The 21,208-nt window shown below is 41.0% G+C and overlaps 2 protein-coding genes across 5 annotated transcripts; one reads left to right on the forward strand and one right to left on the reverse strand.

Moving 5' to 3' along the window:
- Nucleotides 1–376: 376 nt before the first annotated feature.
- On the forward strand, nt 377–9,008 carry tube1 (tubulin, epsilon 1). Its single transcript, XM_038727131.1, has 12 exons — nt 377–528; nt 737–810; nt 1,369–1,421; nt 1,513–1,567; nt 1,815–1,930; nt 3,038–3,159; nt 3,531–3,718; nt 3,827–3,999; nt 4,751–4,891; nt 6,629–6,769; nt 7,844–8,018; nt 8,504–9,008. The coding sequence occupies exons 1-12, from the start codon at nt 504–506 to the stop codon at nt 8,660–8,662; spliced, it is 1,422 nt and encodes a 473-aa protein (XP_038583059.1). The 5' UTR covers nt 377–503; the 3' UTR covers nt 8,663–9,008.
- Nucleotides 8,822–19,349, reverse strand: ccn6 (cellular communication network factor 6). 4 transcript variants are annotated; one of them, XM_038727135.1, is made up of 5 exons: nt 19,221–19,349; nt 11,822–12,098; nt 10,399–10,635; nt 9,558–9,730; nt 8,822–9,465 (listed from the first exon to the last, which is right to left on the reverse strand). In XM_038727135.1, the coding sequence occupies exons 1-5, from the start codon at nt 19,266–19,268 to the stop codon at nt 9,187–9,189; spliced, it is 1,014 nt and encodes a 337-aa protein (XP_038583063.1). In that variant the 5' UTR covers nt 19,269–19,349; the 3' UTR covers nt 8,822–9,186. The 4 variants fall into 4 exon arrangements, with proteins under 4 accessions (XP_038583063.1, XP_038583061.1, XP_038583062.1 ...); XM_038727133.1 differs by having other exon boundaries at nt 9,558–9,751; XM_038727134.1 differs by lacking the exon at nt 19,221–19,349 and adding an exon at nt 12,409–12,618.
- Nucleotides 19,350–21,208: the final 1,859 nt, after the last annotated feature.

Here is a 21,208-nt window from a genome sequence, read left to right on the forward strand (position 1 = left end):
GTATCTCTTCAGTTAAAATGTATTTTTATGACTGATCTGCTTGAGTTATTGGTCCTAGCGCAATGTGTCGCCAAATCGATATTAGTGTCATTAGCAATAGTAACTTAACCATCATAATACAACCAAATCAGAGTGATGGTTCTTCTAAAGTGTTGACCGGTTTTAACTAAATATCTCTTCTAGGAAACGTTTGTCTGTAATAAACTGATGACTACGTCGTATCTCATATTTATTTGGACAGATAAAGAGGTGAGATAGCCTAGTAGGCACAGCAATGATGAATGACAAACCGTTGCAAAACGTTTGGAGATTGAACCTGAACTCGCCCCTGGTGAGCCAAACACGCCGTTTCCATGGTAATACGTCATCAGCACTCGACCAAACACAGTGGAGGCGCGAGTCGCGTTCAGTAGTCTTTTCAAAAAGTCGTTGTAACGGACAGCTGCGGACAGATGTTAAGTATGAGGGCAGCGTTATGAAAGGGTCTGTGTGTTGCTGCCGCCATGACACAGTCTGTTATTGTCCAAGGTGAGTTTAACTCGAGTGCAGCTCATTGAACTGAAGTAACATAACGTAACGCATCCAGAAACGAGCTAACGGCTAACGTTAGCTGTCATTTCCTGTCTTCTGATAGGCTGGGTGACTGTCCATAACTTAAATATTACTTCTCAGCTTGTTGCGGTCGTTGACACGTCACTAACCTCAGTCATCTAAACTTTTACATCGTGTTCTACAGTTGGACAGTGTGGCAACCAGGTTGGCTGCAGGTTTTGGGATCTTGCTTTGCGAGAACATGCCCATGTCAATAAAGTAAGTCCTAATACACACAATGCATCAAAGGCACTCTGTTGACGCTCCAGGTGCTCTCACTTCTAACCCATGTTCACCTCCACACGTGCCTCCTCTGCCAAGATTAACAATGGTGCTGTTACTAAATGTTTATATAATATAGATGATAGTTGCTGTCTTAATCAGATTATTGCACATGTATTAAATTGATTTACACTTATAATAGTCACTTGACTAAATCATGATTTGCACAAATGAATGTCGTTTGTTTTGTTTTTTTTAGCTGTTTTTAAGCTCTGTTGAATCACCCACTAACTGATTAAAAATTGAAAAAAACTTGTTTATCAGTTCTGATAACATTGTGCTCACCACAATAATTGAGAACACAACTCCATTGCTATAATGAAGTCTGATGGATAGGAATGATGGTCAGAACTTAGAAAATGTATTAATAAACCTGAATTATCCTTTAAGGCAAGCCATTACTTGTGACCTTACTCATCTTACAAAAACAGACATTTTATCACATAGCATGGCTTTTAAGGGCACCCCTAATATCCTGTATTTTGTCCTATTCAGAAAGGATTGTATGATGAGGCTCTCAGTAGCTTTTTCAGAAATGTGGACTCGAGGTAATCACATCATTCATATATGCATACATACAGCGGTCAAAAAAAAGTCCTTTGTAACCTTAATTTTTTTTTTTTTCCTGTGCTTTTCCAGGAAAAGTGACAGGGGAACCTGTGTTGGTGGGAGAATCCAACATCTGAAGGCCAGGGTAAGTTCTACCCAGAAAACAGCTTGACTTTTTTTTTTCTTCTGGCCTTCACAGGGGGTAACAGCTTATTTAAGAGTCAGTGTCAAGGTCAGCGTTGGATTCTGCGTTATGAAACGGTTGGCATCCACTGGTTAGAATTACAAAGAGGATTTATGGAATGACAGCAGGGCATTAAAGGCATGTGCTCTGCGTGAAATGGCAATAAAATATATGTGCTGGCCCCATACTCACATATCTGAATCCACAGGCGGTGCTGGTGGACATGGAGGAGGGTGTGGTCAATGAGATCCTGCAGGGCCCATTGAGAGAAGTGTTCGACAGCACTCAGCTCCTCACAGACGTGTCAGGTTCCGGCAACAACTGGTAAGAGATGGACTAGCCACAGGATGTCGGCTCACAAGCTCACATATCTGTTAGCAACTGTTGAAAACCATCATCTTTTCCATTCAAACGTTACATCAGTTCTAATGGTGTTGTGTTCAGGGATTAAACCAATGTAATTGGATTGCATTTGTCTTTGGCTGGATGAATTAAAACCTGCTATCTTATACAGCCTCTGCATTTAAAATACCCAAGAGTATAACAGCATCACAAAAGATCAGTAGAGGCTTTTCCTACTTTGCCCTTTCTCAAGGCTACATATTATAATTTGCGAGAAAGGTCAGCAGTGCTTCTTGACAGGGCTGGTGTGAATGTTCCCTCTATAGGTTTAAGCCTGACAGCCATTGTAAAAGGAAGCAATGCGTCTTTGCAGTGAGTTATGTTAGAGCAGTGCCTATCACATCATACATATTTCCCCCTAAGTAATGCCTTGTCCTGCCTCTCATTCTGAAGTTTACGTGCAGAAGGGTTAGAAAGGAAGTGCTAAAAGGAAGAAAACTGCCTTTTAGCACGGACTTTAAATTATTGGACAGGCCAGTGCCTGCGGAAAATCCTGCACATGCCATGTCAACTCAAGGAGTGTGAAAAATGTAGTCTCTACTTTGACAAACTCATTTACAGAGCTGACACTGCACTGCAACATTTAAATTTGTTTTTTGTTTGTTCTTCATGTGGAAATTTTCACTTTCATGTAGAGTGATTTAATGTTTTTGCCTTTAGCCTCCAAGACATTCTAAATCTATGCTCTATTTTTTTTCACCTCTTTTCTAAAGTTTGCACCATTTACACATAACACTTCTCAATGTATATGAACTTAACAGAATCAGGTTTATTGCCAAGTAGGTTTCCACATGCAAGGAATTTGCCTTGGTATATTGATACATAACAATTATCATAGTAAGTAGAACACATATGGGATTACTTTCCTATCTTTATTCAAGAGCGTGGTCTTTCAGTTTGAGAGCATGACTTCATATTTAGATTTTGTAATGCTTCCCTCAAACCCCTGCCCTCCTACAATATGAAAGAGCTGTACAGGGATGGGCAAAATATTGACAACCCCTCATTAATCTGCATCTTCTTCTCCAGGGCAGTTGGACACATGACATATGGCTCAGCCTACAGGGAGCAGATAGTGGATACACTGAGGAAGGCAGCAGAACACTGTGACTGTCTGCAGTGCTTCTTTCTCATTCACTCTATGGGAGGAGGTGAGACACAAAGACAGTTTGACCCCATCCATGCATGGAAACACTGATGCTGGAGGAACAGTTTGCCTCTCTTGCAAAGACGGGTGTGTGTGGATGCTTTCCCAGTCATTCATATCATGTTCAGCCTTTATTTGGTAATGTGATGTGTTGGCGGTTAATGTGTTAGTGATACGAGATACTGCTTCCTAATCATTTGGACTGACCATTTTTCTACCTAGTATTTATGTGTCTCAATTTAAGAAATACTAAACTATATAATAATTATACATTACATGCTCAAAAAAATCTTTTTTCTCTGGGGGAATGCTTTACATGGTGTCAAAGAAATCAGCTTACAGCAGAAAGAAAATTCATTGATTTTTGAATTTGAGGTACTGGTTCTGGCCTGGGGACCAGAGTCCTGAGCCTGCTGGAGGAGGAGTTCCCTGAGGTGTGTCGAATTGTCACCTCCATTTATCCGTCTGCTGAGGACGATGTCATCACCTCTCCCTACAACAGCGTTCTGGCCATGAGAGAGCTCACCGAGCACGCCGACTGTGTCCTGCCTGTGGAAAATCAGGTCTGTGCTTTTGTAAATGTTTAAGTTTTCTCTCTCTCTTTCTCTGCAAACATCTCTGTAGCAACAAAAATCATCAATTTCTGTTCGCCCTCACTTCTCCTACTCCAGTCGTTGGTGGACATCGTGAACAAGATCAAACATATGTCTCACGGTGGAAGGCCAGGCTCGATGATCAAGAGAGACAGCACCATCATCTCTGGGCAGGGCGGGCTCAGTGGGGCAGAGAAGCCCTTTGATGCCATGAATAACATTGTGGCTAACCTGTTGCTCAATATTACCAGGTATAGTGTCACTCTTTGCTCATATACAGTAGACCGTGTCTGCTTAAAGAACCTGTCTCAGAATGTTTATTTTATTACTGGACATGCTCCCATTATTTTTTTACTGTATTTTTAAGTCTTTATTTTGAAGCCATTTTATTTTTAAACCTTTTTGTATACATTTATTTTAGAATGTTCTGGTGCTAGGTCACTAAAATATAATGCTATTTATAGTACTACTTAATATATCAGAGGGTTCTTTTTCCATCCAAAGCTCAAGGCAGAGTCATACTCTTTGTGTTGTTAGGTGATCCCCCTTCCAATCCACATTTGTCTGGTATGGCTAAAACATTTGTTTAAGCTCATCCTGAAACGGGCAGCGTATTTGCATTTTTGAGTACCTAAAGATCCTAGGCTGTGAAATGACTCACATTTTTTTTCCATTTTCATCAAACCACTTAGAGAGCTTTTGTGTCCTGTATTGAAGCATCTGTTTGTCCCCGCTGTGTCCTTTCACATTTATTTCAATGTTTTCTTTAATTTTATCTGTAGTTTCCAGTGTGAGTGAGTGAACTTTGTGAGTTGCCTGAAGTTTGAATATTTGTGAGAGAGGCAGTTTGTATATGTGCATTGTTCCACTAGTAAATACTAAATAATTGAGCATTACACAGTATCTCATTATAAAACTGCCTTTTCTTGCTAAATCAGTGTCATGTCATCTGTTTGTCACTGCCTCTAAATGTTGCTTGTGTGTCACCTTTCTTTGTTGCAGCTCAGCTCGTTTTGAGGGATCTCTCAACATGGATCTGAATGAGATTGCCATGAATCTGGTCCCCTTCCCTCATTTACACTACCTGGTGCCCAGCCTCACCCCTCTCTACACACTGGCAGATGTCAGTGTCCCCACCAGAAGGTCTGCTGTCTGGCTGTCACTGCAGCTATTTTAACCTCACAGTTGTTTGGTCCCCCGCAGAGCTCCAGATATTGAGCTCATGTGAACTCCATCATCCTCTCAACACGAATCTCACGTTGACTGTAGTGTTGAATAAGAAGGTAACCCCCTTCAGTAATGACCTCAGTGATTAAAAGTGTGTAGTTACTTAAAGGTGGGGTAAGCGCTTCTGGAGAAATCCAACACCCTGATAAATACCATGATATAGAGTGAACAACGACTCAGCAATTAATGTAACTAATGTAAGCTAGGTTGTGGCTAACATGCAGAGGGGACGAGGCGGCCCCAGAGCCAGCACACCAGCTCCAGACTGCGATGCAATACAACTCTCTAGCTGCTATAGCTGACATCAAAACAGCATGTCTTGGCGAAATGGAAAGTAAGCTGAATGTCTGTGGGCGAGTCATTTATGTACTGACACACAAATCATGGCTGGAATAGTGTGGTGTGGCTTGAGCCTCTTTGTTTGTTTGAGAGCCAGGGCTTTGTACAAATACCAAAACACTGCCTTTGGACAAAAAGACGTGCATTGGATGAAAATCGCACACCACACCTTTAAACTGTCACTTGGAACATAATGATAAAATATTTCTGGTCATGTAGGAGAAGGACTTAACGTATTACAGATAGGGTAGGTAAAATGATGATATAAATGTCTCTATTTGCACCTTTCATACATAAATGCAGCTCAAAGTGCTTTACCTTCACAAGCACTTAAATAAGTAGCAAATACAGCAGCATGCACAAACGCCACATGCTCAAAACACAGGTATTAAAACTGGAATTAGACAGGGCTATAAAATCAAATAAATACATAAATAAAGTGTGTTTAATCAGTTAAAAGCAGAAGCATAAAGTAGGTCTTGAGCTGCTTCTTTTAACTATCTGTAGGAAACTTCTCTTATTTGTAAAGAAAGTCTGTTCCAAGCCATTGGTGCATGAGAACATAACGCATAACTTTTTACTGTTAAAACTAGAGTCACAGTACAAATAACAATATTGATTTGACCAATGTGATATGATCTCTAGTTTTTTTCAAACACATTTTAACTGTGAGAGATGATAAAAAGTGGGCTCAGTAGATGAGCTCCTTTAGCATTTTTTCTTTTTCAGTGTTAATTTAAATTTGATGACTTTTTGCTCTGATCAGTACCAAAAAGTAAACAAGAGGCAAAAGATTTTCAAAGACCACAAAGGTGGCTTTCATGTTATCGAGTGTGATGGTGGAAACAAACAACAAGCATCTGAGCCACCACCCACCCTCCTACCTCCTCCCCTGCAACAACTGCCATGAATGTGGCCTTATGTGAGGCATACAGACCTCATCTGCTCCAGAGGACGTGCTCATCGGTCAAAAAGAGGTGGTGGTTGTGCTGGGCCAACTCCCAGAGGTGAATATATGTGACTGTATGTGTGAATGCAGAGCAAAGTGTTGCTTAAAAATATCTTGCCTGCTCAGCAGAACCTGCCTGGATAAATAAAGGTACAACATGTCTTTCTCAAACATTAGCCCCTTGGGCCCCAAGTCTAACTCAACTGTACCTGAAATCCCAACACGGCCATTTCAGTTACCATAGCCCGTCAATAGAGACATTATGTTCTGAACAGGCAATTCTCAAAGGCTGCTATTTGTCAGGATCATTTTTTGTTGTAACATGGCGTGAATCTTCATTTCCATCTCCTAACTGTGCACTCTAGACTGGATCAGATGTTCAGTGATGCCTTCAGCAAAGACCACCAGCTAATCCGAGCCGACCCGAAGCACAGCCTCTACCTGGCCTGCGCCCTCATGGTCAGGGGAAATGTGCAGGTGTCCGACCTCCGCAGGAACATTGAGAGGTCAGAGCGCCATCCTTCCACTCAGTCTCTTTCTGCAGCAAAACAGCCAACGAGTCAGTTCACTCGCCCAAGCTGGCCCAGAAATGACCTTCACGCTCACTCTCCCAAGTAGTACCCCCATTCAGCACCGTCAGCAATGATTCATGACTGGTCCATAGAGCACCCACCTCTCCTCTGCTCTCCCTCAAGAGTGGATTCTCATGTGGCACGTTTTCAAACTTGAACTGAAGCTGCTGTAAGAGCAAATATTTATAGTGTAAAGGAGAAGGAAAGGCACAAAATGTGCATCATACTGCAGCATATTTTGCGGTTGGTTATCTCTGCCTTTTTTTTTCATTCAGAAAAATTATAATTTAACAGGATGTTTTCGTTCCTGTGAATTTATGTAGGTGCTGACGAAAAAATGAATCAATTAATTAATTATGAGATGAATCATTTGCCATGGTTGCTTCCACACTGCAAAAAGTGAGCTCTCAAAAACAAGGGGAAAAGCATTAAAATAGGGGAAATATTCCTTAAAGTAAGCAACATTATCTGCCAACAGAACAGGAATATTTCACTTCATTGCTACTGAAGGACAAAAAAACTTGAAACATAAACGCTGCCCGGTAAGAAGAAATATCTTGTCAGACAAAAAACATGTTTTGCTTTCAATTAAGATAATTTAGTTTAGTTTTTGCAGTGCAGCTGCTCATATATGAAGATTTGCTACTTTTCTCTATTTTATATCATTGGAAACAAGACATTTGGAATCTGGGGAACTGCAGGATAGTTTTCACTATTTCCTGACATTTTATTAACCTCATTAATTGGTTAACTTAAAAAGAATTAACAAATGAATAATGAAAATAGTCCTCAGTTGCAGTCTCATGGGTCACTCTGTCATTACCATTATTTCTCCTTGATAGCATATTGCAAATAATATTACAAATGGTGCTGTTTTAATTGTAACGAGGACTCATGTAGATTTTTCCATACATTAAATGTTAAATGTCCTGTTAGGTGCCCCGTAACCCTTTTAACCATATGAATCCTTTCTGCAATACTTGATGTGTCGTTTCCTCCCTGTTCTAGACTCAAGCCTTCGCTGCCCTTTGTCTCGTGGAACCAGGAAGGCTGGAAGACTGGCCTGTGTTCAGTGCCTCCTGTGGGTCATTCCCACTCCCTGTTAGCCCTGGCCAACAACACCTGTGTGAAGCCCACATTCATGGAGCTGAGAGAACGCTTTACCAAGCTCTACAGGAAGAAGGTGCATGTTAAAAAAAATTTAATAACATTTCTGACCAGCCTATTATTTTATTTTTTAGAGAAAGATTAATTCCTTTTTCATTTAGGTTAATTTCAAGTTGTTTCATTTTACAGGCTTGGAATGCAAAGAGACATACATTTAATGTAGGCTAATGACAGTGACAGAACTCAACCTGCCTATATTTGGGACAGGCCTTTCGTGACTTTTGCACAAAACTTGGCATGATTCCAAACCTGGAATATCAACACCAAAACTAAATACACCACCTTTAATGTGCCCCCTAGTCTCTTTTCGTGAGTATATAGAAAATAAAGTTGTGGTTGGGTCGGACTACATCCCAAAAGAAATTTTGCTCCCCCAAATGTATTCTGTCATTCCTTTAAAGACAGAGAGGAATCTAAATCGGATTAAAATAATTTTGTTTATGTTTTTTTTTTGTTAGACTTAATTACTTAACATTGTGCTCTGTCTCTGTTTTTTCAAAGGCTCACTTACACCACTACCTGCATGTAGAAGGGATGGAGCAGAGCTTCTTCTCAGAGGCCATCAACTCTCTCAGCTCGCTGATTGAAGAGTACCAGCATCTGGATGCCACCAAGGGGAGACTCATGCCTGACGCACCCAGACTCAGCGTCGCCAGATGAAGTTCCCCTCTATTGTAGATCTGTTTTCTGTCTGTCTGCTTGCATAGCAATGATTATTGTTCCAAATGAATTCACACAACCAAATCTTTTGTCTATACTTTTATAACTTATATATATGAATATTGTCTAATTTATCAACAAAAAAAAAGCAGGAACTTGTAAAAAGAATGGAAGAGTTTATTTAAACCTGTAGTATGACCTGACTTGGCATTGTTTAGGCCCCCTGTTCATAGCATTGCGAGGTACTGTTAATGAGTCGACATCTGCTGTTACAGCTACTGCACTGGCCACAGTCTTTGTTGTTCTTGCACGTAAGATTCATAAACGCTTTTATCATAACTAAAAACCTATATTTTCATTTATTTAATGATTCCAGCCATTCTTATAAAATGAGGTTTTGCAGTTTCAGCTTGTTTTACTGTGAGGAGAACTTAGTAACCTAAGTATGCATAACTTTCAGTCCTTAGTCTGCCACAGCAGGGCTTGTATCCTGTGACTGTCTCTGGACTTCTTGGAGGGATCAGTTAGAGTAACCGCAGGTCAGAAAACATGTCACCTGGATCATTGCACTTCCTCTGGCACACGCATGACATTATCCACTGCATCTTCCACTCTATGGAGCCTCCCTTGCACGTGAAGTTGACCTTGATCATGCGTGACTTGTTGGGGACACAGCAGCGCTTGTCTGTGCAGACACCGCAGTACGTGGGCTTAAACTTCTTGGTACTAGTACAGCCTGAGAGTGTCAGCTTCTCCAATTTCTTTGCTTGGAATTTAGGCCGGCATGTCTTTCCCTTTGGCACCTGTGAGGGGAAAACAGTAATTTTATTAGTAAATATTTAGATTTTATTTAAAACTATGTCAACACTTGAATAAAATCTGACGGACTTGTCACCTTAACACTCTTCATCACACTCTTCTCGCACGGTCGCAGCAGACACAGGCGTCTGTCCTTCCTCATCTCACATTTGCTGTTGTCGTTGTTGACACGCACAGAGATGCCCAGGCCGCAGGTTTTGGAGCAGGGGCTCCAGGGGGTGGTCTGGATCAGACAGTTCTTCTTCCAGGCTAAAGGAGGATCCCTGTAAGCTTTCAGTATTACAGTTAAAGGGCACTGTGTCAACAACACCCTACACAAAGAACTAGTCTGTGTGCCACCGCACAGCAAAGCAGAGCACAGATCAGAATCTACCAACATACCCCAAATCCCTGTTCTTACACACATGGGAAGCTCATTTTCTGCTAGCAGTTGTATAGGGTCCTAAAATTCTAAATGTTTTCTTTAAGCTGTATGTACACGAGTTAGTACTGTAGATACACTGCGATTTTGTAGCTTTTCGTTGACATTTTCCTCTGAATGTCAGCTCAAAGCCACGTGTTCTGTTTTTCCACATTGACAAATTAAATTAGCGTTTTCCTCAATCTGACACATCGTGGTATAGATAGGTTTCATGGCAAGCAAGCAAACTACACAGGTACATCAGTGTAGAATCTTTGGTGCTCTTAATAAAAAGTGAATTCTCCCTCCTGTTTATAACAGGAACCATCCATCTTTCTGTTTTCCCCGGTGAGGCAGTCTGACCACAGCTGGCCGCACCTCACTGCTCCCTCCGCTTACACCACCAGAGTAATGAAAGGCCCACTCCCCTTCACATCGAGCTAACTTTGACAGCAATTAGCATTCCTGGCCAGACAGGCGTTCCCTCTTTTCACAGTTTTACTCTACAAACACACACCTGACATGTAGGTAGTGTCCTGCTGGTGCTTCTTTGGGCTCTGGCCACTGCGAAGGCCGGCTGGCATGCTGCCCATCAGCGGGGCAGGGCCTAAGAGACCGGCAGGCTTCTCGATGAAAGCAGGGGTACAGCCTATGGCTCCAGCAATGCATGTGCACTTATAGAGTGGGCTGGGCTGGAAAGCTTCTCCGTTCTCATAGTGGGCCCCATTCAGGTCACAGCCCACGGCCATCATGTCTGAAAGTGTCAGGGAAACATTAAGGCTCTGTTCATCACTCATGCAAGCAACATATCTCTCTTAAAGCTGTGTAAGGTTTTTACATAAATTAATGTAAATGTTTTTGTGATGATCCAAGAACTTTTAATATATTTGACAGTATATTAATTATTCAGAATTGTCACTTAAAAGTAATATTAATCGACATGTTGCAGTTAGACATATATAATAGTATTCAACAGTTCATTATGAGAATGACAAAAGAAGCACTAGATTTAAATAAAATCTGGCAATTTCTTTACAAAAAAAATCTACAATGAAATTTGGAAATGGTACATATCCTGTATTTATATATAAAGTGCTTTTGTTTCACAGTCAGTTGCATAATTCCTGTAGTTACGCACATAAGCTGAATAAAGTCTTTAAAGGTGCCATAGAATAATTATTTTCAGATTCGTGTATTTTAAGATTTCTCTTAGAATTTATTTAAAAACATTTGTCTCAACCTGTCTGTTGCTTCAGCACCTCTATTCACCCTCTGTCTAAACACTTTTGTTTTAGCTCCCGTCTCTTTAAGACCCTCTGCCTGAAAGCCCACTTGATTGACTCTGATTGGCCAACTTCTAGGGGCAGGGGATTACAAAAACAGACAGTGAGCTAAACTGAATTCTATAATGAGATTGTTGCCACACTTAAGTATAACAGTTATACCTAGTAAGTAATGTTTTGAATGGGTCTTCCACTGTGGTGTTATCCTGAGCTGTTATGTTGCATAAGTTACAGTGTCTGAGACGGTGAAGAAACTGTGCAGTAATAGGCTGAATGCCAAATCTGGGTCAGTTTTTATATCCAAAACAAAGCGGAGGTCTCTACCGACTCAAATGCCTCTCTGATGTTAACCCAGGTTATCGCCTGATGTTGATCTGACTTTTTGTTGTTTTTTATCCTTACGTGGAGTTTGTATGAAAGTCTGTGTTGTGCTGGGAAGTGGTTGTTTCTTTTGTGTTAGCGGACTCCATTTCGTTAGCTGAGGTGTTGTTGCTGTGCATGCTTCAGAATCAGTAGGCAAGAGGTTTGGGAGTGTGCATGAACATCACAGCCAACATAAACCAATGGGTTTTGCGGATTAGTATGAATACTTTCAGCACCCCTGTTCCTTTGACCTTCCCTCTCATCACTAATCAAGAAAAGATTGGAGTCACTCACATGCACACACTCCAACCTCGTATCTTGGGTGGTCAGCTGAGAAGTCGCAGTACATGCTCTTGTGCGGGTCACAGACATCCCTCTCGTTGCACGACTCTCCAATCTGCCTGGCACAGGTCTTGCAGCAGCCGCACCCGTCTAGGACAGAGCTCACCCCCGGGGCACAAGGAAGTCTTTCCCGACACTTGCAGGGCCACTGGCAGAACTGCCGCCTCTCGGCCACAGCCCGTCCGTCTCGAGGAGCCAGCTGCCCATTGTTCTGAGCCCTGCTGAAGTACTGGGTGAGGAGGAGGAAAGATCCATTTTAAATGTCCTTTTGCGATACAGTTTTTTTCACCATTTTATACTCATTATTCAGTCATTTCTTTTATTAGATGCAAAAGTCTGATCGCTTTAGAAAGCTGAACCTAACAGGTTTCACAGGGTGCAAATTACGGGGGAGTCAGGGGGGGGGCTTGGCTCCTATTAATAAGACACAAGCTCCCCCGAAAAATTTTTTGTGAAATCTGGGGGGGTCTCTAAAATACTGACAATATGCTATGTTTGCCACTCATTTCTATTTTTCTGTATCATCGTGGATCACCGACCGTCCGCAGTGCACCGGGCCACTCCACTTCCTCCTGTGCCTGGCCACTCCAGCACCCCGCTCCCATTCCAGCAGACCTATATGGCTTGTGTCCAGGTCTGGAAATTAACACCCTTCAAGAGTCAAATGCGGGTAGATTTTCCATTTGGCGGCTAAATGCTGGAAGGCTACCCGCCACATTGGCGGCTAAACATATTCGGTACGATATCACCATATAACATCTTTTTTACGGTACCTAACCTTGATTTTTGTTGTGTGTCACACTTAAATTGGTCCCCGCTGTACCAAGGGATCTAAAATCATGTAACACACGGGTTAGAGGCGTTCATGTTCATTTCAGGTTTCTTGTGTTTGATTGGCGTATATATGTAAGGGATAGTTGGGAGTCGTCAAGTTGTGCTTGGAGTACCTGGAGTTTTTTCAGCAATTAGCTAGCTAGCTACTACTCTAACGTTCATACCTGTCAACCCTCTTGTTTTCCCCGGGCTTCTCCCACATTTTGCCGTTCTCTCTTGGTGTCCTCCCTTAAAAATATTTCCCTGTAAATCTCCTGTTCAATTATAGCTGCTGTTTGTTACGTTCCCTTCCGTTAAAGCCAGTGGCATGTAGACAGCTCGGTAACAGTAAAACTAAAAATAATAAAACAAGAAGAAGAAAAAAGGCAGCGCGACGGGTTCAGGACAGATGATGCGTTGCTAAACAGAGTATTTCACATGCATTTGCCTGTATAATAGATACGTGCGAATGAGAAAAATGATCCATTGTGTGCTGTTTTCTGTTAGATCTTGTCTTTGTTGGATGTTTGTTCCAGCCCAGTGTCCTGTCTGCTTGATTACCAGATCTGTCACCCATATATCTCGCTGCCTGTGTGTGTGTGTGTGTGTGTGTGTGTGTGTGTGTGTGTGTGTATGGGCCTTTCCGAAAGTACTACCTGCTTCCACTCTGTTTGCGCGTTCATGCGGAGGGTTAGCGATGCGTCTTTGACTAGTTCACGCATAACGACTGCTGATATATCGCATGTGGGGTTGTTAAATTCCGATACTACACTAACATTTCTATATCACCACACACAGGTTAATAACATAGCCTAAAGGTTATACTGTGTTTTAATAAAAAATGCTCTTGCCTGATAGACGATACAACTGTTATTTTTATTCTTATTTATTCCGTACGAAAATCTTCAGCCAAAACAAAAGAACATAAAACGATAAACAGGGGTATCATGTAAAAAGCAACAAAGGCATTAAATAAAAAGATTTGAATCTTTGCACATTTTATCTGTTTTAATTACTTTTTCTTAACACTGCTGTTGTTTGTTTGATACACGAATGAGAGCAGTGAGTGCAGCATTATCACGAAGTACATCAGGCCGTATTTACCTCAGGGAGAGGGAAGTTCATCGGAAAGTTGGCTGCTGTATTTATAACCTACAAGTTAAGGGAACTGTATTTGGCTGTGAGGGTCTCCGACCAGAGTACATGATAGAGTGGAAGTAGTGAGGGTCTAGTCTCAGAAAGGCCATTTGTGTGTGTATTTTCCCTGTACTGATTGCCTGATGTGTTTCACCTAGTTGTGCTCCACCCTGCTTGTTTGCTCTTGAATAAATTGTTGTCAGTTTTGTTCAGTCTTCGTTTGGTTGTCATCATGTCTCTAAATTTAGAATGATATTAAAACATAACGTCCCGATTACATAGCCCATTTTCACTTCTAAATGATAACAGACCATGTCGTTCAGACAGGACCCTGACGTTGATGAGGTCAGATGTTGAATTTCTTAGTAAAAGCCCTCTAAAATGTCATCATGGCATTGTCATTTATAGATTACTTTCATACATAGTAGCATGTTGTTTATTAACTTTAATGTAAACAATATTACAGAGATGCACATAGGAGGTGGAGTATGTAAACATGAGGCGTTACGTCACATGTCTCAGTACTACAGAATGAACTGGTTTACCAAATGGAACAATGAGGAAACCTGCAGGTCCGAGTGGCAAGATAGATTTGTTTTGTATTGCTGTCTTGCAATAGTGACTTCTTCTATACTTATAAGTGGAATCGTTCAGTGGAAACAGGACCTTTCCTTGTATTTGTAATCATAATTAAGTGGGAATATAGCTCATGTAAGTTTTTGATACTGTCAGACTGATACACTGGAATGGCTGACTATCTTTGTGAAGTGCAATAAATCTGTGGAAACAGTTTCCTTTTAATTGTAATCTTAATTTAGTGGGATTAAATCAAATGATTTTTTTTGTTATTATTTAATATTTCTTCTAGTGCTGGGCAACGCTTAAAATTTTTAATCGCGATTAATCACGTGTAAAAGTGAATAATAAAGTAGTGTATTGCGCAATTTTAATTTAAATGTACTGCTATATACACAAAGGTGTGATAACATGTGGTTTGCAAACACTTTAAACAAATAAGGTGCTTTTCCCCAGCAGTATTCCTTTACACAGTAGCAATAAAATATTTCTCATAAATCTCAACTTAAACATTAATGTAATCAAAACCTTCACTTGCACAGACTTCACTCTGTTAAAAAATTTAAATGACGTTACAAGTAGCAGTGGATATTTTACAAGCACAGACCAGGTAACATTAAAGGAACATTGAACACAGGGTGCAGATGTTGGTTTCGGCTGTTTGAGTTGTTTGATGACAGCATAGTTGTTGTGGCAGCCCGGCTGACCGTGAGTGTCCTGTTCTTTTCTCCTTTTCATCAGTTTTTCTGCTTTTTCCTTGGTTTTCTCTGTTCCCTGCCGGCCTCCCTGTGTCTCCTTCCCTGTGTGTGTGGTCTCTCTCTCTCTCCCTCTGCTCCTGATCCGAGCCTACAACCTGCACCTGCACCTCATCAGCCACCTCGTCAGCCTGCCACACCTGCCAGTACTCAACCTCATCCCTGCCTGTATTTCAACTCCGGTTCTCCACACCATTCTTGCTTGATCGTCGTTGCTCCCAACCTGGTGCCAACCTCTCAAGCTTTGTTTTCCAGCCCCTGGTTATTCCTCGCACTAACCCCGTCTGTCTTTCTGTCTGCTTTCCACCCTTTCCAGTCGGCTGGGCTCTTCCTCCAGTCCCCTCCTCCTCCCTCACGGCGTCCTCCCAGTCCTTCTTTGCTTCCTCGGCCCCAGTGTTCCCCAGCTCTCTGGTCCTAGTCATCTCGGTTCCCTGTGCCTGCGTTTCCCCGGCAATCTCCTCTCCCTCGACTCCAGTCCCTAACCCCCCTTTCCTCAATAAAACCTGCTTAAACTGAACATTGCATTTGGGTCCACTCTTTCCCCACACCAGGCCCCCCCTCTAACAGTAGTCTGCCGAAGCCTCCTTCTGCTGCTTGTCTGGGTGCTGATTTGCATGCTGATCAACATCCCGCCCCTCCTGTGACCCATGGTTTGACTGGATGTGTATTCAGAGCCAGTGAGCAACTGACTTTAAAACTAATAATAATACAATAAAAACTGCGTTAATGTGCAATAAAATAATTGTTGGCATTAATTAATTAATGCATTAACGTGCCCAGCCCTAATGTTTTTTTTATTTTTTTATTTGTTAGTAATCATTCATTCACTATTGACTGACTCATTCTATCCACGCACTTTAGGATAATTGGGACAATTTCGGGTCACATTCTCCCCTCCTGACAATTGCGGAGATATTCCCAGTTCAGAGGCTGGTTAGAAAAGATTATGAACCCAAATGATCCTTTAGTGTGAGGGTTTTACACACATAATCTTAAAATCACTGACTGGATTGTACATTGTAAACATTTGTTTATGTCTGAAGTCAAGTTTGATCACACATTTCTGTGAAGTCCCCGGGAAGCCACTCTGAAAGTGTGTATGGTCCTGCGTAGGGACTGAATCGGCTGGTTTGTGCATTCTTATGATTAAAATATTGAAAAACAGGCAATTCTGTTGTTTTGACTTTGGTATATTTAAAAATTGTTAAGATTTGAAAATGATGTGTTTGAGTTTAGGTTTGTTAAAAAAACCAAGCGATTTCTTGTATAGTTGACGGGAATGCAACATTGTTATGCAGATGAACCTTGATTAAAAAGAAAAATATTTTTTGGTACTTTTACATTTGCAACTGCTGCGGCTTCCTCTGCTGCCATTTTTAAGAGTTGTAAAATAGGTTGGGAGTTCCTCCCATTTTGCTACGTAGCCAAGATGGTGACTGTTGAGGGTGAGAAATTCCAAGCGTTCCAGAAACAACTTTTTGACCATTGTCAGTACAACTTCTTGGTACTCATAGTGCGCTGCATTTTGACATACGTGTCAGTGTGAACACACTTATGCAGTCAAAATGGCATAGTAGCAAGTATGAAAGGGTGCAAACAGACACAGCAGTGTCTTTCAAAGTGGAGGCTGGCTTGACCACTGTACAGTTCACTAGGTCAGTGCTTAGTTACTTACTTCACTTCTGTAGCTAGATGAGCAACACATGAGCACTGACACAACCGCAGGATTGGATACCTTCAACTAATGCGCAGCTAATCTCTAATAAGTAGGAAAGAAACAGAAACTGCTAATGTCTCAGGGATTTTCATTTATAAACTTAATACAATAAACTTTTAACACTAATAGACGTAACTACTTAACTAGGTAACTACGTAACTGGTTTAGTTACCGCTGACAACTTCCTATTTATATTCCCATCCATCTTTCTGATGGACAGCTACTTGTCCTACATTCTATGTTGAGAAAAGTTTGTTTGAATTTGAGAAATCTTAATAGGGCATAAAATGCATTTTCACATGTAGCTTTGCACTTCATTGAAGTGCTATTTGGCTGGCAGGTTCAGTGTTTTGTGTCAAATATTTTTTGGCCCAGCTTAAGAGAGACAGAATGCTCCCAAAAGTTATAGCATGTTTTTCCATCAAGACTGAATAAAACTCGAGTGAGCAGAATACTCCTTATATTCTAATCTCTGCAATCGTCACCAAAAGGCAATATCAGTTTGCCAGTTTGCATTTTCTATAACTTTTCCAACTAAATCTAAGCATACTAGTTGTTGTACCAGACATGTGTAAAGATGAGATACCAAAAAGTCATCCTGAGAAAACAGATGTGGAAAAACATAGTTATGACGCTGAGGCAACAGTTTTCAAAAAGAAATGTTGGAATCCCCTGCTGCAAAACGCTCACATTTGGCTCTCTGATTGGGTCTTATAAGTCTTGCAAAGCAGAAACACAATGCTACTGACAGAGTTTTTTATTTTTTTAGTATTTTTTGATTTGGTATTTTAATAAAAATATATTGTACCATGCAAATAACACTTATAGCCTACAATGTGCTGTACTGTGTATGTTGCCACAGTCGCTTCAGGGTACAAAAAATGTGTTAAGGAAACACAAGACAAACTAAGAAAAAGGGTCTGCTCTCTACCAGAGAGTTAGACCTGCACTTAGGGGAATAAGGTTCAGCGCTGCAAGTGGGACATCCCCTGTAGCCGCTTACGCAGGCAGTGGAAATGTGGGTTGAGCGATATCGCAGCCACATCGCTTCTTTGTTTCCCATAAATTGAAGTCCCCAAGAGTGTGCTAAAATCTACAGTGCCCAGCTGTTTAAGGAATTCATGATCCCTTTCTATGTAAAACTATACATTTCTGACCACTTAATCTTGAGAATGAACCAATGGGCTTGAGTGAGAGTCACTTCCCTACCCTAACACATTGGAATAAAAATGTTGTTTACAAATATTTTGGATATATCTTTTATCCTTTAAACCAGCATTAACTCATTTTGGCCACTGGAAACTAGCTGTACTCAGAACATAAAATTATCATCTTATAAAGTTGATAATAGCTAACATGTTAGCAAACATCCAGCAGATACAGAGCAACGTTACCATTCAGTCATGTTTCTGGCCACCTGATGAATATATTTATCCTTTTTAGCTCTGTTTTGGTCTCCACCAACTCCTCAGAAAATTATTCATAATGTAATGCATAACCAGAATATAAAATAGGCTAAGCTAGTTAAGGTCAATACTAGAAAGTGAAACTGACTGTCTTCAACTGTGTCAGTGATCATCAGCCAGTCAAAAGTCATGGTCAGTATTCAAAATGACCAACCTCCTCCTATCCACATGTCAAAGTGTCCTTGGGCAAGACACTTCACCCCATGTTGCTCCCCAACCGCCAGCGATGCACAAGCCAGTGAATTCCTAATTGCCTGTCCTAAACCCAGGTTAACAGGGAGGGTTGTGTCAGGAAGAGCAGCTGGTGTAAAATAAAAATAAAAAAACCCTATCCCTAACCCTGACATTTATTATGATGCAATCCATGCGTAGTGCCACTTCCATGACTATTCAGCCCTTCCAAGGGTCACTAGGGGTTATGCCAAAAATCTGAAGCCTGTCTGCCAGGTTTACTGAATGAGCTCATTTCACAGTGTTAAAATAGGTCCACAGGAGCTTTATATACAAAGAGCTCAGACTTTGCTCCCCTTTTGCCAGTTTATAAAACCTGAAAGAAAGACTAACCTCGAGCCCAATGAAATAAGAATAACACTACCAAAAACCTACCAATATTAGTCTAATAATCTGATGAGTAATGAGTCTAATAATGAAAAGCACATTTCTTCAAAAACAATTCTAAACAAGACAGAATAGTAGTAGTGGTAAAAATAAAAGAAATAAATTTTTCTGTAAGTCACTTTTAAAGAGTTGATGATACTGAGAACACCCGAGCTTGTCAATTGTTGTAGATTTTCTTGGTTCTTATATGGTAGATGTTGAGGTGTACTATCAGACATACCCCATTCTGTCTGTAGTGTTAGAATAGAAAAAGATAATGCTCTTCTTACCTGTTGAGCAAGGATGAGCAGGAGGGAATGGCAGAGAAGTGATAGCATCTCTTAAGTGAGAAGGTTTGTGCGAGCTCCAGGAGGGTGCAGGGGGACGAGGGAGCTGGAAGGTGGGATTTAGGGTGAAAGACTGGCAGAGCGATGGAATAATGGGGGCGGGAGGGTTGGGAGAAGCTGACCTGTTGGAGAAGGAGACAAAGCTCCCCTCTGTCTCCTCTCTAAACACACCTTTTCCTGCCTTACTGATCCAGAGGGGAAATATTTGTCTTCATAACTGCTGGGCCACTCTAAGGCCTTCAAGTCCTGCCCATTTTTTTTTTATTCTTAGTTGGTTGACATCACTCACATTTATCTGGTTGCAGTTAAATCTGTAAACCGTATGTGACAGGCTGCTACATAGCACTCAGTAAAGTACATCTTACAAAATAGTCTTTTAATCTTCAATGGACAAAAAGTGAATTCACGAGTAGAATTCTAGTTAGTAAATGCATTCACTGTAGGTTGTTTGTTTAATGCGGTGCCTAAGCTGTATGGTCCCACTTAATGTGGACTGACATGTATTTGAGGTCACATTCCATTATTATTTACATTGAGTAAAGAGGTCCCTCTCACAGCCAGCACTCTGCCTCCATCTACGTAAAGCCAACACCCCTTTGAGAGTTCACATAGACAGGACAGAATAAATTCTGCTTATTTGTAATGTTCCAGTTACTGCTATACCTACTGAGGACCATGAGCGCCTCAACAATACTGGTTTTCTGAGGCTGTTATCAATATAAGAGTTTAAAAATTCCATACTATATCAACCACAGCTTGTTTTTTTGTTGGTTTTTTTTTGCCATGAATCCAAATGATTTTGGTGATTCCAGAGTTTTCCTGTAGCGCCACCAGCAGGTCAAAGTTTTGACTTATCCAGGGAATTATCTCAACATCTGCTGGATGGATACACACAAATGTACAGACATTCAGAAAAAAATTACTTTACACCATAAAATGTGTGTACCTGCATTTCATGGTTAACTGATCCTGTCGTTTACCTTACTTTGCCAAGTGTGTGAGGAGGTTCAGACTGTCTGATCAGAAAGTCCTGCTTCGGCACGGTACAAAGTAAACAGTACGCCATAAGAAGAGACACACACACCTCCAATCTGTGACCTTGTTTCTTGGGTATAAAGATTTCAAAGATTGTTACTTGAAGCAAATCTCATTTGCCACTGTTTTGTGGGGTTTGGTTCCAGGTAACTGTCTTGTCTTTGTCATAAATACATTCAAGACTGAGACTGAGGAGTTTGTTCATTAGAACTGAATCTTAAACCTGATAGTACAATTCGTTCATGTCCACCTCAGTTCCAGTGAAGGTCAAAATCGAAGGCAACTGTGGAAAAACACTGAGCTGCAGCACACACTCTCCTTCCCAACACTAGATACCCTCCAGCCAGTAAATGGATATAAAGTTGTTCCTGTGATGTAGAGACAGAGCTCAGTTAAAACTTTATGGATGAAAGATACATTTGTTACAGATTAAAAACTCACCACTCTGAAACTCTCTCTCCAGTCCATGTTGCCTGCAGCTGAACCGAAGCGGTTTACCGACTTTTCGCTGACCCGCCCTTCTCTGCTTCTGATTGGCTAGTAGTCCTTAACTAGGAAATGCGCATGTGCAACTCCCAACAAAGATCATTTAGAGACAAGATAAGATAAGAAAACGAAGTGTTCATCTTTGAAGCTGCAGCAATGTGCAGTATGACAAAAAAAAATGTTTGTAAAATGTGTTTTTTGAAAATGAAACCATGTAAACCTGTTCTGGTACAACCCCTAAATAAGATTTTGAACCTGAAAATGAGCAGAATACCACCTCTTTAAGTTAACTTAAAATAAGTATAAAAACAGAAAGATATGAGATCACTCCAATCTGAATTTTTGCTCTTAAATCCCCTTAGGAGAAAAGGATGAGATGAAGAGAGATTGAGGTTTTGAGATTTAGGTAA

Source organism: Micropterus salmoides, unplaced genomic scaffold (genome assembly GCF_014851395.1).
Source record: "Micropterus salmoides isolate LMB-PRFRI ecotype aquatic unplaced genomic scaffold, ASM1485139v1 Ms_hic_scaffold_18, whole genome shotgun sequence".
Lineage (NCBI taxonomy): Eukaryota > Metazoa > Chordata > Actinopteri > Centrarchiformes > Centrarchidae > Micropterus > Micropterus salmoides.

Coding starts and splice junctions, on each gene's coding strand:
- tube1 (XM_038727131.1), top strand. CDS start 504: ATGACACAGTCTGTTATTGTCCAAG. Junction 1,931..3,037: donor TCAGGTTCCGGCAACAACTG/GTAAGAGATGGA, acceptor CTTCTTCTCCAG/GGCAGTTGGACACATGACAT. Junction 8,019..8,503: donor CCAAGCTCTACAGGAAGAAG/GTGCATGTTAAA, acceptor GTTTTTTCAAAG/GCTCACTTACACCACTACCT.
- ccn6 (XM_038727132.1), bottom strand. CDS start 12,474: ATGGGAGCGGGGTGCTGGAGTGGCCAGGCACAGGAGGAAGTGGAGTGG. Junction 9,752..10,398: donor GGACACTACCTACATGTCAG/GTGTGTGTTTGT, acceptor TAATACTGAAAG/CTTACAGGGATCCTCCTTTA. Junction 9,466..9,557: donor GTGTGATGAAGAGTGTTAAG/GTGACAAGTCCG, acceptor TTCCCCTCACAG/GTGCCAAAGGGAAAGACATG.